The sequence below is a fragment of the Puma concolor genome, chromosome B4, assembly GCF_028749965.1.
Source record: "Puma concolor isolate L17-30 chromosome B4, mPumCon1.1.hap2, whole genome shotgun sequence".
NCBI classification, from domain to species: domain Eukaryota; kingdom Metazoa; phylum Chordata; class Mammalia; order Carnivora; family Felidae; genus Puma; species Puma concolor.
The window spans coordinates 99,129,085-99,147,992 of NC_141673.1; the positions used below are offsets into that span (position 1 = coordinate 99,129,085).

The following is an 18,908-nucleotide window of genomic DNA, read 5'->3' on the forward strand; positions in this document are numbered from 1 at the left end:
TATTGGTGTTTTATCTGGGACTTCATGGAAGCTTCCCTCTTCTTCTACCCATTTCTACTCACTTAGATCTCAGTTCATTTGTCACACATTTAAAGATGTTTTGGCTAAATTAAGGGACAACATCAGATCCCCCTAAGTTATATCCTCATAAGTGACATGCAACTTTTCTCCACAGTACCTATCAATTGTTATTCAACCAATATTTATTGAGCATCTACTGTGTATCAGACATTGCTTTAAATAATAGGGATAGGATAGGAATCCAAATAGGGAAAAACTCTTGCACATAGAGCTCAAGTTGTAGATGAGGGCTCAGAAAATAAAGTAACATTTTAGAAGGTACAAAGAAAATTGTTTGAACAAAGAAAAAATATATCGTTTTATTTGGTTAATTATTTTATTAGTGTTTATGAATCAGACTAGAACATAAGGGTCAGTTCACACATGGGGAAAAGAACGGTTACTGGTATTCTGTTGATGTTATTATCATAAAACAAACAACACTGCAAACCAGAAAACGATCATGGTGATCAAGGATACAAATGTCACCTCAAAGCTAACTTTTATGACTAGGTCTGGACAAAGAAATACCCCCAAGATAGAGAATACAAATTGAACAAAACATGAAAATGAGAGTCCACCAAGAAACAAATACAAAAATGAACAGATTGAAGTTCTTATGAAGAATGGGGCACTTACAAAATCTAAAAGCACCTCCTTCCCGCCAAAGCAACGATTGCACTCAACAATATCAACACTGGAAAAGACTTTATTCAGGGTTATTGCGATCAGGGAGATAGGCCAGAACTCAGCCTGAGCTAAAATCTACTGAGAAAAAGAGTAGGATTGTGAGGAATAAGGGAGATGATTCATTTCAGAAAGACGAAATAAAACCTGTGCTGCTCAGTTAGTAAGTTTACAACTTATTTTCCCAGGCTTTGCAACCAGCAGGTGCTAAAGAACTTAAGTCTCTGTGTCGCCTCAAAGAATGTACATCTGTTCCAATCAGACAACTTTTGCCTTACATGGGCACCGGCAACTTCCAGTAAGGCTGTAACCTCTGTAGTACTCAGCCAATGAGGAACCGGGGGCGGGACTTCTCCCTAGGAGATAAATTGTCCGCTGTGACTGCCCCCTAGTGTGCCTTTCCATCACACACGCTCTTGCGAGAACGTCGATGAAAACCTTGTTTCTTTGTGTTAGAGTTTCTGCGTCTTGCCTTTGATTGGGTCAGCGGGCTTATTTCGCACAGGGTTTTGCAGAGCTGGGCTGAAGGAGGGGTCCTACACCATGTGCGTCTGCTAAACAGCTGTACCCAGATGGAAACTAAACCTTTTCAGGTCCTCGTGATAGGCGATAGTTTTAAAACTTGGAGGTAGGTGCCCCCTGAAGTCAGCCTCCTACCTTCCCACAGAATCTAAGAAATAGAGGTGCTACTTTTCTTTTTTTGTTTTTGTTGTATTTTATTTTATTTTCTATTTTATTGATTGATTGATTGATTGATTGACTTACTTACTTATTTGATTCTCCAGTTAGTTAACATTCAGTGTAGTCTTGGCTCCAGGAGTAGAACCTGATGGGGTTTTGGAATGGTGGGGGGGAATCCAGAGCCAACTCCAAGAAAGAATTCTTGAGACATTTCTGGCACACACACACACACACACACACACACACACAAGATGATTTTATTAAAGCACAGAACCCATGGGCAGGAAGAGCTGCCCCTGGACCGTGAGGAGAGATTGGTTATATACTATGGGGCTGGGGGAGGTAAAGTCCAGGGGAAGTTTCCAGGGAGATTTTCATATGTTAAAGAAGACTCCCAGGATCCTTAGAGGCCTAGCTATTGTCAAGCTAAGGTTGTTTTCCTCTCCAGCAAAGCATTCACATTAAGACAGTAGGGAGTTCCTGGAAAAATGTTTTACTCTGCCAGCCTCAAGTTATTATCAGTGGGCTGCAGGCTATAAGGAAATTTAATTTTATCTGCCATTGCCTTCTGCCTTTGTTTTCCACATCAGAACCTAGTGATTCATCACTTACATAGGATACTCAGTGCTCATCCCCACAAGTACCCTCCTTAATACCCATCACCCATTTAACCCACCCCCCACCCCACCCCATCAACCCTCAGTGTGTTCTCTGTATTTGTGTCTTACAGTTTTCCTCCCTGTGTTTACCTTATGTTTCCTTCCCTTCCCCTATGTTCATCTGTCAACTTTCTCAAATTCCACATATGAGTGAAATCATATGATATCTGTCCTTCTCTGACTGGCTTATTTCGCTTAGCATAATTACCTCCGGTCCCACCCACATTGTTGCAAATGGCAAGATTTCTTTCTTGATGATTACACTTCAGAGGAATGACTCTCCCTTCCCTAAGAAAGACATTTCTGGGTTGTGAAACCTTAAAAAGCTTTTTTAAAGATTTACGTTTCAAAAGAGCCGAGAAATATTTCCAACTACAAGTTTTTTTTGAAGTAAATGGTCTAAAAATGGGGTGATCAGGGGCTCATAGATAGGAAGAACCAAACTTGTCTCAAAGTCAAGTTTAGTGAAGCTGAAGGGAATGTTAAGGCCATCTTTGTCACTCTCCACAAAATATTAACTAATTACAAAGGGAAAAGAGTCACTTTACATGAAGTCCGGTAGACATCACATTAACTGGGTGCACAAAGTGAATAGCATCAACAAGGGAACAGATAACTCTGAAAGGATGCAGTGAGAACTTCTCACTGTTTCTGCCAACGAGTCAGAATTTGAATCTACCACAAGGAATAATCAGACAAATTCAAATTAAATAGCATTTTGCAGACTAGCTAGAGGGGCGCCTGGGTGGCTCAATGGGTTAAGCTTTCGACTTTGGCTCAGGTCATGATCTCACAGTTTGTGAGTTCGAGCCCCACATCAGTCTCTGTGCTGACAGCTCAGAGCCTGGAGCCTGCTTCGGATTCTGTGTGTGTCTCTCTCTCTGCCCCTCCCCCACTTGCGCTCTGTCTCTCTCTGTCTCTAAAAAATAAATAAACATTAAAAAATTTTTTAAAAAGAGAAGAACCTGCTATAGTATCCAGAAACATCAAGGTTGTGAATAATAAGGATGTCTAAAGAACTCTTCTAGATGGAAGGAGACTAAAGAGACGAACAAACTATATGCAGAAAATGATTCTGAGCTAGATATTTTACTCTAAAGGACATTTTTTTTTAAACAATTGGCAAACCTTAAAGCGAGTCCAAGAATTAGATGGTAGTGCTGGGTCAATGTTAGAGGTGTGTGAATTTTGATCATTTAATTTGTGATTAAGTAGGAAATTTTTTGTGTGTAGAAAATATATACGAAAGTATCCAATGTACTTGCAATTCACCTGGGTGGTTCAGTCAGCTGGGGGTGGGACTTTGGCTCAGGCCACTATCTCACTGTTTGTGGGTTTGAGCCCCGCTTCGGGTTCTGTGCTGACAGCTCCGAGCCTGGAGCCTGCTTCGAATTCTGTGTCTCCTTCTCACTCTTTGCCCCTCCCCTACTCACACTGTCTGTCTGTCTCTCTCAAAAATAAATAAAACATTAAAAAATTCTTTTTAGGGCGCCTGGGTGGCGCAGTCGGTTAAGCGTCCGACTTCAGCCAGGTCACGATCTCGCGGTCCGGGAGTTCGAGCCCCGCGTCAGGCTCTGGGCTGATGGCTCAGAGCCTGGAGCCTGTTTCCGATTCTGTGTCTCCCTCTCTCTCTGCCCCTCCCCCGTTCATGCTCTGTCTCTCTCTGTCCCAAAAATAAACAAACGTTGAAAAAAAAATTAAAAAAAAAAATTCTTTTTAATATAATAAAATGTATCATTCCGGCAAGTAATTCTTAAGAGGTTCACGAAACAGGAAAATGTTTTTGCTCTGTACCTGTAATCTTATCAGTTTGTAATTTAGATTAAAATTGTATAAAATCTGAAGCATAAAAAAAACATATTTAATGTTTTAGTCAGAATTTCCACGTTTAAGGTTTATATCAAAGAAAAAGAAATGAAAGGGCTACCATTTAAAAAAATATTCACAGGTATCTGAGTGGCTCAGTCGTTTAAGCCTCTGACTCTTGATTTCTGTTCAGGTCATGATCTCAGGGTTTTGAGTTCAAGCCCTGCATTGGGCTCTGCGCTGACAGTGTGGAGCCTGCTTGGAATTCTCTTTCCCCTCTCTCTCTCTGCCCCCACCCTCTCAAAATAAATAAATAAACTTTAAAATAAAATAAAAATATATTCAGAATGTTTATTGCAACATAGCTTACAGTAGCAAAAACCTGAGAATGAAGTTAATGCTCAACAAAGCAGTAAAAAATATATAAATCCATACTACAATGAAACTCAGAATGATATGAAATTAACACAGAATATCGTTACACATAAACAAGCAAAATACAGAAAAGCAGATAAATATGGTCACATTTGTTATAACATGAAAAATGAATAAAAGTCCAGAGTATAAATCCATGGACTCACATTGGATTATATTATCACATAAAAAATAGGAAGGGCATATTTTGGATTATTTACATGGGTTACTCTGAGATTAGGACCAATGTAGACGATGGAGAGAAAATGGAGAAGACATTTTGTTGTTTTCAGTTTTAAATTCTCACTCCTTAAGGTTAATATTAGAACCTAATAGGCAAAAGCTTTCATCATTGATTAGTTCACTACTAATTTTTTTTTTTTAATTCTAATATTGGCAAATCCATTTGAAAACACTGCTGCAAGTTTCAGAGTAAATTTTGTTTTCTTTGGTAGCAGCACAGCTATTTTCTTTAGCTGGTCCTTTTATGACAAATCTGTAGAAGAAATGATAAATACATTGTTAATCATCGCTGCTAACGACATCCATTTACGTTTTCAGCTAACTCCCTCCCTTAATCAAAACGTAACTCAGATTTCAGGGCATTTTCAAATCCTTTGATTCACTAAAAGTTACAGTATGTCTGTTACTTAATATTGCTGTCTGTGATTTCGCAGAAAGTTCCCAGAGAGTCTGTTTAGAAGTGACAGAACTGAGAGTACATTTGTGCCCACATCCTTGGTCTAGTCTTCTTTCCATTGTTGTATATGGTGTAGTTTTTAAACAATAAATGCACAACCATTATTCTTTCCTAGTCTTTTTGCTTTGAAAACAAAACCAAAGTATCCATCATTACTCCAGGGAACATTAACCTGATTTTCATCCTTTCAAATGTTTTAGTACCGAGAACTATTTCAGAGTTGATTTTGGTGGACCGAGAGGTGCTTTATGAAGATAAGTTCTACGATAGTAAATCAGATAGTCTTTTTGAAAAGACTCACGTCTTTGAATCTAATGGAGAACCATCCACCCAGGTCCATGCCTTTTCCAGGGATGTAAAGTTGAGCCCAATCCACACGTAGTTTGATTGTTTTAGGTTTTTCTGTATAAAAGCCTAAAAAGTGAGGAATGAGTAAGTGAACAGAATATTTTAATAGTTTTCAGACATATTAAAACGATTTAGGATTTTATTGGACAATTAGTATCCTGCATGAGCATTCAGATAGTAATCAATTCATAACTTATTTACACACATTGCACATTTATTGTAAACATATATATATGTATACACTACCTGTACATCGAATACAAGTATTCAGTCCAGGGCTAGCATGAGTCAAGTAAGGCACTGGCTTTTAGCACAAAACTTAGGAAGGTGCCAAAAACTCAGTAATCAAGGTAAATGATAACTGACTGGAAGGGTGGGAAGAAATAGGACGTAAGTCATTTTTTAAGTTATTTATTTACTTCTTTATTTATTTAGAGAGGAACAGATACAGCATGAGTGGGGTAGAGGCAGAGAGAGAGGGAGACAGAGAATCCCACGCAGGCTCCGCACTAACAGTGCAGAGCTGGGCGTGGGCCTCGAACCCACAAAACCGTGAAGTTATGACCTAAGCTAAAACCAAGAGTCCCATGTCTAAAAAGACTGAGTCACCCCGCGCCCTGAGGTAGGCTATTTTTAACTCCACAGAAACTAACGCCATAACCCTGGCCCTAAACCACTAACCATTTCAATGTGGTCCTGAATGATTGGTAGATGAGATTTTCTTCCCAAACAATACCTATAACTGTCACTCCAACTTTTCATCTCATTAGAGAACCAATAACACTTTTTATGATATTTGAGCCATTCTGATGGGCACAATCCTGTAGTGACACAAAGGAAACAAAGATAATTAAATTATATATGTACCTCTGGACACTGAATACTTACATGTTGTATGAGTAAGAGTGGAGATGTATGATAAAATCACTCACAACAAGGGGTTCAGATTTACAAGGTGTCCAAAACACAAATGATAATTCTTGGGAATTAAGAAATCAATTTAGTAAGATGAAGCAAAACTTAGACAAAGGGGAATGTTTCTCATGCCCAGATCTAATGTAATTGCTAAAATAACATGAACCATTTAAGCTGTATATTGCATTAATGCTACTTGAGAGATTAAATATTATTTATACCATTTTCTTATAATTTAACCAAATAAAGCTTTAAGACTTCTCTACTTCCTTTATGTGCATAAATCCTTAATGATTCCCTTTTGATATTAACTAATATTGAGAATTTAGTTTTTTCAACCTCTATATAATTACAAGTTTATATTCCTCGATTTTCTTAAATTAAAATTAAACTGAGGTCTTAAATTGTAAATACCTAAGACTTTGGCATAATAATGAACGAAAGTAAATTGTATGTGTAAATATGATGGCAGGTCAGTATATCTATTCAAACTTATGGCCACTCAAATATCCTTTTTTTATTGAAGTAAAATTCATGTAACATAAAAGCCGCCATTTTAACCACTTCAACGTGCATGAATTTTTAGCATGTCCACAATGTGCAAATACAGCTACTATCTAATTCCGAAATATTTTCATCACCGTGAAAAGAAACCCCGTAAATATTAAGCAGCTAGGATTCATCTTTCCATCCCCATTAAGTTTTGACATTGGAAAATGTGAATCTGCCAAATTTATTCTTCTTTTTCAAGATTGTTTTTACTATTCAGGATTTCTTGCAACTTTATATGAATTTCAGGATCACTTTGTCCATTTCCGCAAAAAAAAAAAAAAAAAAAACAGGGCATTGGAATTTTGATAGATCACTTTGGTATTGCCATCTGAAACAAATTTTAGATATATACAAAGAGCAGAATATTAGTCATAAAAGGAAATAAAATGCTGATACATGATGTCACACGAATGAACCTTGAAAACATTATGCTAAGTGAAAGAAGCAAGACACAAAAAGTCAAATATTGTATGATTCCATATATGAAAATGCAGAATAGGTGAGTCCACGAGACAGAAGACAGATTAGTGGTTGCTAAAGGCCGGGGTGAAGGAGCAGGGGATTTTTTTATCGGGAGTAGGAATTTCTCTTCTGGGTGATGAGAATGTTTGGGAACTAGATAGATTAGCCGTTGCACATTCAAATGTCCTCATGCCATTGAATTGCATTATTTTAAATGGTTAACTTCATGTTTGTATTTCTTCAATTAAAAAAAAAAGTAATAGGAAATTAATATCTCAGAATTGGATATACAGCATTTAGACTGACTTTAATAAAAGTTTAATGGTGTCTATATGATTCCATGTTTACCTATCAAAGCTTTCTTAACATCTAATCAGAGTGTAAAATATGTGTTAAAATTACAGTATCTTAATTACTTTGAGACTTATACATGTAAAACAGATACATAATCCAAAAGCAAAGAGTACCAATAAGTAAACCGTAATATATATGACATTTTCATATGTGATCAAGAGAATAACACAAACTAATGGAGTGGAGAAAACCCTTGGCAAGTAATTATAAAATAAATTAATCAACACATTTTTCACATAAACCATAAAGTAAATGTTGAAGGCTCAAAAAGGTAAGTGTTCTAAAGTTAAACTGAAAATAATTGGAAGCAGAAGGGACAGTTTTCCAAAATTTTGCATGATTGCAAGTTCTAAGCACAAAATCATAATGGATAATTTGTTGTGTATAATCACTTTTATTCATTTTGAATTTCAAAACAGAATAAATAAGAGACAAAAATAGTTATTGGCAGCTTATTTATACACTGCCTTATAATCGCAGTTAACTTTCCATATTTATGTGTTTCAATTTGATTTTAAGTTCCTGAAGGGAACAGACTGTTTTGTTCTTTTTTTACAGCTTTCCTCCCACTGGAAAAAGAATAATCAATATATATATGTACATAAAGATATATACATATATATGTATGTATATGCATATGTATGCATACCTGTTAAATAGGATTTTTCAAATTTTGAAAGCCAAAACAATTAAACTCAATATAAGCCAAAGCCTTGAGAGATACCTGTATGGTCGGTAGCTTGTGAGCCACAGTGGCTTTTGTCCTTATTACTTATATTTCCTCTTGTGCCATTATTCATTTTTGGGTTTCCAATGTCATCGTGTTGGGTGAGATTTGAATTATTTCCTTTTTGGCATTTTTGCAATACTCCCTGAGAAACTTAAAAACAGGATTATTTTAACATAGGGTAAATATCTTTTCTGTGCAATGTTTCAGAGACAAATTCTTCGGAAAGATTCTGATGATTGGAACAAGAAACATCTGAAGGGGTAACTGGGAAATTTCTTATTTTCATGTTCATTTAATGAAAAATAACTTCAAGGATGACACGATTAATTCGTTTTTAGAATACATATTTGCTGCGGATCTATTCTGTGCCAGGCATTGTCCTAAGAACTGGTGATACAGTAGGAAATAAAGCAAAATTCCTCCTCTAGAGAGCCTACATCCTCTTTCCATGCTTTCTTAATGCCTTACTGAAACCTATGATACTGTGTTTAGCCTATTCTACCATAATTATTTATTTAAAATCTATTTCTTGGGGCACCTGGGTGGCGCAGTCGGTTAAGCGTCCGACTTCAGCCAGGTCACGATCTCGCGGTCCGTGAGTTCGAGCCCCGCGTCCGGCTCTGGGCTGATGGCTCAGAGCCTGAAGCCTGTTTCCGATTCTGTGTCTCCCTCTCTCTCTGCCCCTCCCCCGTTCATGCTCTGTCTCTCTCTGTCCCAAAAATAAATAAACATTGAAAAAAAAATGTTTAAAATCTATTTCTTTCATTAGAGATTCTTGACCCTGATTATTCCTTTTTTTTTGGGGGGGGGTGAAAATTTGTGGTAATGCTTGGGGTATAGTAGCTGTTCAGTAAATATTTGTTGGACAAAAAAATAAACTAAATGTAATCTTAGATAAAACATATATTTTTAAGAAAAATAATGGAATTCTCTTTATTCACAGTGTTCTAAGAAATCCAAAACACGGTTTCCAAATACATCCCTCCCTCTCTCTCTCTCTCTCTCTCTCTCTCACACACACACACACACACACACACACACACACACGTTTTCTTCCTGCTAGAATGTATGCCACTTGAGAACAAGATACTCACCTGATTTGACTACAGATTAAATACATTACGATGGGGAATGCTATATGGCTTTATACACAGTAGCTTCTAATTAAGCCTTTGTTAACATGACAGAAAATGAATAAGTGAATGAATGAATATGAAAAGAGTAGTAAGAAGAACGTAAACATTTCCATACTTGTATTTAAAATCTTTCAACTTACCCAGTAAACACAGGGAAATCAAAGTCAAAACCAGAACACCATTTATGGTTCCAGATATCCCCAGTAAGATTTTAGACCAAGGCAACATCACAGAAGAATCTGAGGGATTAATCAAATGAATTAGCTTAGAAAAGTAATTTCTTTTTTTTTTTTAATTTTTTTTTTTTTAACGTTTATTTATTTTTGGGACAGAGAGAGACAGAGCATGAACGGGGGAGGGGCAGAGAGAGAGGGAGACACAGAATCGGAAACAGGCTCCAGGCTCTGAGCCATCAGCCCAGAGCCCGACGCGGGGCTCGAACTCACGGACCGCGAGATCGTGACCTGGTTGAAGTCGGACGCTTAACCGACTGCGCCACCCAGGCGCCCCTAGAAAAGTAATTTCTAAGAAGTGAAAGCAACTGTAAGACGAGGATTGCAAATAATATTGGTTTTGAATTTCAAATGATATCAGGCAATCAAAAGCTTAAAACCTAAATAAACAGAAAAATAAATATGTATTTTATTCAGTAATAGTAACACTACATGGTTAGAGCTATGATGCATGTTATATCAGATCTTAAGAAATTGCTAATATTTGACATAACTGACCAGAGGGATAAAGAATTTTAATGTATACACCTCATAATTCCCCAAGCACGCATGCATACGCACGCTCATTTGTGCGTGTGCACTTACAAATACATACATCTGTATTCACACAAATAGATACTTTCTAATTAATAAATTTGCTTTAATGTAATAATATTCACAAGTCATTCAACCCATCTCATTTACTAAGAAAGCAGTACAAATCAAAGCTAAATACGACTCCTGGTACCAACTACTCTAATCTAAAAAAAAAATCCTAAAATCTTTTCTAACTCATGTAATAATGATGCTTCAGCTTCTCTTTAGACGGTAAACTCTTTAAGAGTGGCGACTATTTTCTTTTTCATATGTATGAAAATACTCATTTTATTTTCCATATACTGCTAGGTTCAAGATAAGATGTGCATTCAGTGATGGCTGTTATCAACTAACTGGTGTCATAATACAGAAAGTAAATAGTCTCATCCAGCGCCTCAATTATATACGTTGTTATTTTTCTCAACCTCATTAAAAAGGACTTAGGTTGGTGGGACATTAGCTTGTGGAATTTTATGAGCAATTATTTTATGTTGAATAAATGAGCACCTATATTTGCACAACATTTTATGTCATCAAAGATAATTTTTGCAAATGTATCACAATAATTGATAAGAAGCCACTCCCCATAACTATGATCATCCTTATTGTTCAGTCAATAAATTGAATTATAAATGCTGAAATTCATATTCCAAATACCCTTTAAATCTGTGGGAGTAAAAAAACCCACATTTGAAGATGCTGAACTTGGTCGAGAAAGAGCGTCATAAACCATATAAAACAGTATGTCAGAAAAATAGTGCATAGCTTTGGTCTTATCATAATATTCACAAGACAGTAAAATAAGGTATGTTATATTTATTCAATTAATGGATTCCCTGTACTTCCCAGATTATTTTTTAATATTTTGATGTGTTAAAAGTTATCATCAAAAAATTCAAAGTATTCAACACATGTAATAAAATGTCATTTATTCATTTAAAAAAAATCAAACACATGATTATCAGAAAACATTAGGAGAAAGGGTGCAGAAGCCTTTTCAAACTGAGGCTCAATTATTTCTCTTAAGCATCATGAAAAGAGTTCCACAGTATGAATTTGAGCCTTATTAAGGTTTACGATTTTGGAGGAAGTAACATTTTCACTATCTTGTGTTTTCTCCTGTACAAAAATTGTAGAGAATTCTCCTGCACAGAATTTAACTTACAAGACTTTAACATCAGAAAATAAAAATAAAAATAATTTTAAAAATCCAAAATCAGGGGCGCCTGGGTGGCGCAGTCGGTTAAGCGTCCGACTTCAGCCAGGTCACGATCTCGCGGTCTGGAAGTTCGAGCCCCGCGTCAGGCTCTGGGCTGATGGCTCAGAGCCTGGAGCCTGTTTCCGATTCTGTGTCTCCCTCTCTCTCTGCCTCTCCCCCGTTCATGCTCTGTCTCTCTCTGTCCCAAAAATAAATAAACGTTGAAAAAAAAAATTAAAAAAAAAAAATCCAAAATCAATCACTCCTAAGTGTCCATACAAAAATCTTAAATATATTATTGTCGCCCAAACATAAAATGACCATGGCAGATTTATACTAGGAATCCAATGCTATTCAATAGTAAGAAATTCATTTTGTCTTACTAACAGAGCTAGAAAGAAATGTATGATCATCTCAATAGTTGTAAAAAAATGCAATTGATAAAACCCAACAACTTTATGCTAGAAAATAAAGCAGGAATTGATGGATACTTGTTCAATATGCACACCAGTAACAGGTGTTTTTTGTTTGTTTGTTTGTTTGTTTGTCTAATGAATTTAATTGAGAAACACTGGAAGTTTTCCACAGAAGTTTGGAAAAAATTAATTAACTCTCATATAAAAGTTAAAAGAGAAAAAAGTCTTTACAGTAACTATAGATAACAATAATTTGTTATTGAATACACACTACAAAAGGCAAATTGTGACATCGAAAACATAAAAGGCAAGCATTAAAAAGGAAGAGTTTTTGTATGAGATTGAAGTTGTTATCAGTGTAAAATAGACTGTTATATCTATAAGATGTTTTACAGAAGTGGATAGTAACCACAAAGCAAAGCCTACACATTATTCGATACATGCACTAAAAACAGAGGGAATCAAAGCATACCGCTATGAAAAACCAACTCACAAAGGAAGGCAGCAACAAAAAGAGAAAAGAATAAAGGAATTACAAAACAGCTAAATAGCAGGTAATAAGATGGCATTAGTAAGTCTTGTCATATCAAGAATTATTCTTAGCATAACAGTCTCCAGTTCCATCCACGTTGCTACAAAAGGCCATATTTCATTCTTTCTCATGTGGCATGGAAACCAATTTGACAATAAATTTCATATTAAAAAATAATAAAATAAAAACAAAATAAATAAATAGCGTCTCAAAGATAAAAAAAATAAAAAAGAATTATTCTCCTTATAAAGGGATTAACTCCTCCAATCAAAAGACATGGAGTGGCTGGATAGATAAAAAAAAAACAAAACAGGATACAACTGCATGCTATGTACAAAAGACTCACTTCTTCCTTAAGGATGCACATAGGCTCAAAAAGAAGGGAGAGAAAAAGATATTCTATGCAAATGGAGACTAAAAGAAAGCAGAGGTAGCTACAAGATAGACATTAAGTCAAAAACTGTACCAAGAGACAAAGAAGGTCATCATCATATAATGATAAAGGAGTCAATTTATCAAGAGGATATAATAATCAGAAATATATATGCACCCAACATCAAAGTGGATAAATACATTAAGCAAATATTAACAGATGTGAAAGGGAGAAATAGACAACAGTGCAATAATAATAGAGGGCTTCAATACCTCATAGTCAACAATGGATAGACCATCCAAACAAAAAATCACTATAAGAACGTGGAACTTGAATTATTACTTTAGACCAAATGCACTTAACAGACATACCCAGAACATTCCATCCAATAACAGAAGAATACACATTCTTCTCAAATGCACACAGAACGTCTCCAGGATAGATCATATGATAGTTTATGAAACAAGTCATGGCAAATTTAAGAAGATTGAAATCATATGAAGGATTTTTTTCCAGTGACAATGGTATGAAGCTAGAAATCAAGACAGCAGGATAACTGGAAAATTTACAAATATGTCAAATTAAGTAACACACTCTTGAACAAATAATGAGTCAAAGAAGAAATCAAAAGGGAAATTTTTAAAAATCTTTAAAAAACAAACTTGAAAATACAGCACAAAACTTATGACAAATAAACATGAAAATACAGCACAACAAAACTTACGGGACGTAGCAAAAGCACTTCTAAGAGAGATGTTTGTAGCCATAAATACCTACATTGAGATAAAAAGAAAGAGCTGGGGTGCCTGGTTGGCTCAGTAGGTTGAGCATCTGACTTCGTCCTGACTTCAGCTCAGGTCATGATCTCGCGGCTCATGGGTTCAAGCCCCACATCGGGCTCTGTGCTGACAGCTCAGAGCCTGGAACCTGCTTCGGATTCTGTCTTTCCCTCTTTCTCTGACCCTACCCCGCTTACACTCTGTCTCTCTCTCTCTCTCTCTTTCAAAAATAAAGAAACAGTAAAAAAAATTTTTTTAAAGGAAGCTCTCAAATAAACCACCTAAATTAAAGACACAAGGAACGAGAGAAAAAAAAAATTAGAGGGACAAAACATTTGCAAATCTATATCTTATCTGATAAAGGGCCAACATTTAAAATATATAAGGAACTCATACGACTTATGCAAATCAATTGCAAAAAAAAAATCTTATTTTTAAAGGGGCAGAGGATCTGAATAGACTGTTTTCCAAAGAAGGCATACAAATGGCCGAGTACCTGAAAAGTCTTTCAACATCACTAATCATCGGGTAAATGCAAACAATACCATAATGAGATACCACTTCACGTCTGTGAGAATGGCTATCAAAAAGAGATAACAGGTGTTGGTGAGGGTGTGGAGAACTTTGAACCCTTGCACACTGTTGGTGAGAATATAAAATGATGCAGTCACTATTGGAAACAGTATGACAGTCCTTCAAAACAAGAAAAATAGAGCTACCAAACCTTTCAGCAATCCCACTTCTGGGTATACCAAAAGAATTTAAATTAGTATTTTGTTTTATTTTTTTTTGTTTATTTGTATATTTTTGAGAGAGAGAGAGAGAGAGAGAGCAAGCGAGGGAGGGGCAGAGAGAGAGGGAGAGAGAATAGCAAGCAAGCTTTGCATTGTCAGCAAGGAATCCAATGTGGGGCCCGAAACTCACAAACCATGAGATCATGACCTGAGCCGAAATCAAGAGTCAGACGCTTAACCGACTGAGCCACTGAGGTGCCCCACTAAAGTCAGTATTTTAAAAAGATATTTGCCACTATTAGATTCATCATGGTATAAAATGGTACCATCGTGTGGAGCGATATTTGGGGGGAAACGAGCAAAATTACATGAGCATTTGCATTGGTATCCAGCAATCTCTCTTCTGGGAATACATCCCAGTGACATGTTGGCAAAACATGAAAAGACATATGTGCAAGGCATTGCAGTGCTATTTATAATAGGAATACAATAGAAAAGCAATGCAAACATCTTACATGGCCAATAACGGAACTAGTGGAATAAACTATGGCACATCCACTTAATAGAGAAATGTTAGGCTGTATGTAGGATTGAAATGTGTGGGAGGAGACAGCAGGGTGAAAGCAAAAGATGGAATCTGGATTTTGGGGAGTTGGAGATCTCTGGAAGTACCTTGTTAGCTAGCTTTGACTTTGAAAATATATAAATGTTTTAAATAATTATAAAATAATTATAATTATATTGTATAATAGGCATTATATACATTATTACAATTGCACAGTGTGTATACTTATACATAATTATAAAAAGAACTACGTCAAGGTGAAAAAAAGGTGATCCCTAAAAATAAAATGGAAGATGAAGTAAAGGGCCCTAACTGGATATTAAGTTAGTGGCTTAACCATGGAGAGGAATTATTTCAAGAAATTTTTTTTAACATTTATTCATTTTTGAGAGACAGAGACAGAGTGCAAGCAGAGGGTGGGGCAGAGAGAGAGGGAGACACAGGATCTGAAGCAGGCTCCAGGCTCTGAGCTGTCCTCACAGAGCCCGACGCGGGGCTCGAACTCAGGGGCCGAGCAGTGAGATCATGACCTGAGCCGAAGTCGGACGCTTAACTGACTGAGCCACCCAGGCGCCCCCAAGCAATTTTAAAACATAATGGGACTGTGCATGGAATATACACTGAGGGCAAGAAAAGAAAAACCTGCAAAAACATCTCAATCTATATTAAGTAACTATATTATTCGTAACTCTATTTCTACAGTGATTCAGAAACTTTAGATAGTGGCAAAAATGTAATGTCTTATTTTCATTACCACCAAGATACGAGGAAAAAAATACACAAATATATAATCACAAAGTTAAGTAAAAGCCCTGTGTATACTGACAGGACTTAACCTGTCAATTAGACTCAAACGTATGTCACACCCCAAGCTTTACTAAATATTAGCAAACTTTACTATTAGCGAGCGATGCATTTATTGGTAAAGGATGAATATTAGCAGATGCCACTTAAATAGCTAGGAGTTGCACATTCATTATTTGCAGCCACCTGGGCTCCTTTTCTGCACCAAAACCCATTTTGGTTTCAGAGTGATATCTACAAACTGTGAAAAAAAATTTGCACAGAAGAGCCGTTACATTTTGTGGTCTTTCAAGTCAGTATCTCTATTTTCCAAACTGAAATTATCCACCTGGTGAAAAATACACTCAAAGTTTTTGACAAGCTGAATTAAAAACTAGTACTAAAGATGCCATTTTTATGAGTGAGAAGGAGGTGGATGATTGGAGCTAAACATCCATCTCAATTTTACTAATTTTGTGTATTTTTTTTTCCTGAGAATGTCCTTAGGAAATTATATGACCCCAAATTTTTCTTAATAACAAGGAAGGGTGTATTTTGTCCTGAGAATGTCCTTAGGAAACTATATGACACAAAATTTTACTTTAAAAACAATTGTTGGGGCGCCTGGGTGGCACAGTCGGTTAAGCATCCGACTTCAGCCAGGTCACGATCTCGCGGTCCGTGGGTTCGAGCCCCGCGTCGGCTCTGGGCTGATGGCTCAGAGCCTGGAGCCTGTTTCCGATTCTGTGTCTCCCTCTCTCTCTGCCCCTCCCCCATTCATGCTCTGTCTCTCTCTGTCCCAAAAATAAAAATAAACGTTGAAAAAAAAAAATTTAAAAAAAAAATAAATAAATAAAAACAATTGTTGCCCTCACCTTGATAAATGAGAGCGAGAGACAGAAAGACAAGATGGGGGCAGACAGAGAGAGGAAAGCACCAAAAAATAAAATAGTCCAAGAACAGTAAAGACTGCAATGTTGGAAATTACCGTCCGTATTCATATTCAGATTAACCCACATTGAATTCTTATTCATATTAACCCATACCAATTAGGGAAAAAAAAGGAATACCATACCTTTAAATTTAAGTTGGGATGTTTCGATAGAACTCCTTTTTTTCCATTGTAAATTCAATGTCATGTATCTTTCTTCATCTTGCATCTTCAATGTGGGTGAATATATCTGTGTATATGTGTACGTTTTGTTTTCCTAAGTATGATATATAATAAGAAAATAATAAATCTGCTGCTATTCAGAGCTAGTCCTCAAATTGTTCACTCAGGGTACAGACAAGGGTACACAGTTTCATCTATCGGTGAAAACCTCAAAGGAAATGTTTTCTTTTTTTTTTTAAGTTTATTTCTCATGACCTACATAACACATAATTTCTAAACTGTCCACCACATATTGAATTTAATATCATATATGGTTCTTTGAAAAATGTTTCCTGATAATCCCATAAAGTCAGGGAAATGGAAATTGTACCCCTTTCAGAGTCGAGTTAAATGATACATAGGTGCCTTTCGGTTTAGTTACAATACATGAATTTTCAATTACACTTCCTGATATAGTGATATTTGATTTAACATAATAGCTTGCAATCACCTAACAGTTAAATTTCCTGACCCTAAAACAAGATTGATTATAAATCATGCTAATAATTTAATAATATAATTTGAAGAAAAAAATACTGGCAACTTTTGACATTCTAAAGACATCTTAAATACCAAAAAAAAAAAAAAATGTGGGGAGAATTTAGGAAAGAAACCATATTTTTCAATGGCCTTTTCTGGTATTTGAACAGAATATACAATATTCATGAGGCAGGACAGAGATTTCAGATTTTTTTTTTCTCTTAGCTTCAGTGAGGTCTAATTTACATACCATAACATGGTATGTAATTACATGATTGGATGACTTTTAGAAAATAAATAGATGTGTGCAACCATCACCCAAATGCACTTTTGGAACTTTCTTATCCCTCTAAAAAGTCCCCTCAAGCCCAACCTAAAAAGAGTAATACAGTTGTGGAAACATTCATTTTGTAAGTTGAGACGAAGTTTAAAATTTTGGTGCATAACTCCTAAATCTTTGGCAATTGTAGCAAGTCGAGAACAGAAACCTAGAACTTTCCACAGGAAGGTTTCACTGGTGAGGCAGAAGATAGAGGAAGGTGAGCTGGGTAGAGCAGGCACCCCTGGCTGGAGTACAGTCAGTCCTAGTCTCCGAGAGGAGGCCCAGGGCCATTAACCTTGACTCCTATCTCATTCCTCCGCCTTCTTGCCCCCAAATCAATTGGCTAAAGGCAAGTGGAAGCCACGGGGCAAAGTTGTCTGCACAGGTCACTGTCCCGGGGCAAAGAATGAGATGCAGAAGGTGGAGAGGGGTGAGCTAATGCTACCTGTACAATTGTCCTTTTGAATTTACTAGTGACTCAATGATAATTTTACTTGATATTTTCACAGTTACCGTAGGACTATTTTGTCTAAAAATTCATGTTATAGTCCTGCTATACGTATTCTACCTAGAGGCTTCAGCTTTTGGTTTATTTATCAATAATTGGGTGGAAAAAGTGCATGTCCATCAGCGTCTTTCCTCACACATGCTGGAACTTACTAAAGGGACACCTGTAACATTAGCTGGACAGCAGGGATGGAAGCTATAGATGCTCAGATAATAACCTCTTCCCTTCTCATGGCCGATTTTTTTTAATACCTCTGCTGAATGCCCAGCCTATCAAGGGCAAAGACCAAAGAGCACAAAGTTCAAAGGAAACCAGCTAATGACCTGATGGCAGATCTTCTACTTAAGCGTCTTCCATCATGGACTGGATAGTGCTTTGCGTTTGTAGGAATGATTATGGATTTTAGGAGCAGATTTGACCTCTGCACCTGGAATGCTTCCACGAGGATCGCCATTCACAAAGTTACAGAATGTCTCATTTGTTGTTACGATTTTCCACACAATTTTGCATTTGGCATTTTGCAGAAAAGAACGTCTGCTAATCCGTTCATGCCTGAAGAAGTTACTTATCTATCAGTGACCTGCTGGGCAGGACGCTGACATGACATCCTGAATGCACACTAGTGACACCAGCTGGTACCCTAGACAGAATAGACAGGTCTGTGAATCAAAGCATGCAGTTAGGGTTCACAAAGTGCCCCCCCTCCCATTATTACACCTTATTTCTCCCATATGAAGAAAATTCCTTCCTTT

At 36.5% G+C, this 18,908-nt stretch overlaps 2 protein-coding genes across 2 annotated transcripts in view; one reads left to right on the forward strand and one right to left on the reverse strand.

Annotated features, from left to right (window-relative positions):
* Positions 1 to 18,908, forward strand: part of LOC112867878 (C-type lectin domain family 2 member A) — a 435,003-nt gene that overhangs the window by 85,965 nt on the left and 330,130 nt on the right. The window lies entirely within an intron of this gene.
* Positions 4,220 to 16,986, reverse strand: LOC112867638 (killer cell lectin-like receptor subfamily F member 1). Its single transcript, XM_025930642.2, has 6 exons — positions 16,769 to 16,986; positions 9,645 to 9,743; positions 8,363 to 8,518; positions 6,037 to 6,176; positions 5,309 to 5,421; positions 4,220 to 4,803 (listed from the first exon to the last, which is right to left on the reverse strand). Exons 1-6 carry the CDS (start codon positions 16,851 to 16,853, stop codon positions 4,695 to 4,697), a joined length of 702 nt encoding a protein of 233 aa, XP_025786427.2. The 5' UTR covers positions 16,854 to 16,986; the 3' UTR covers positions 4,220 to 4,694.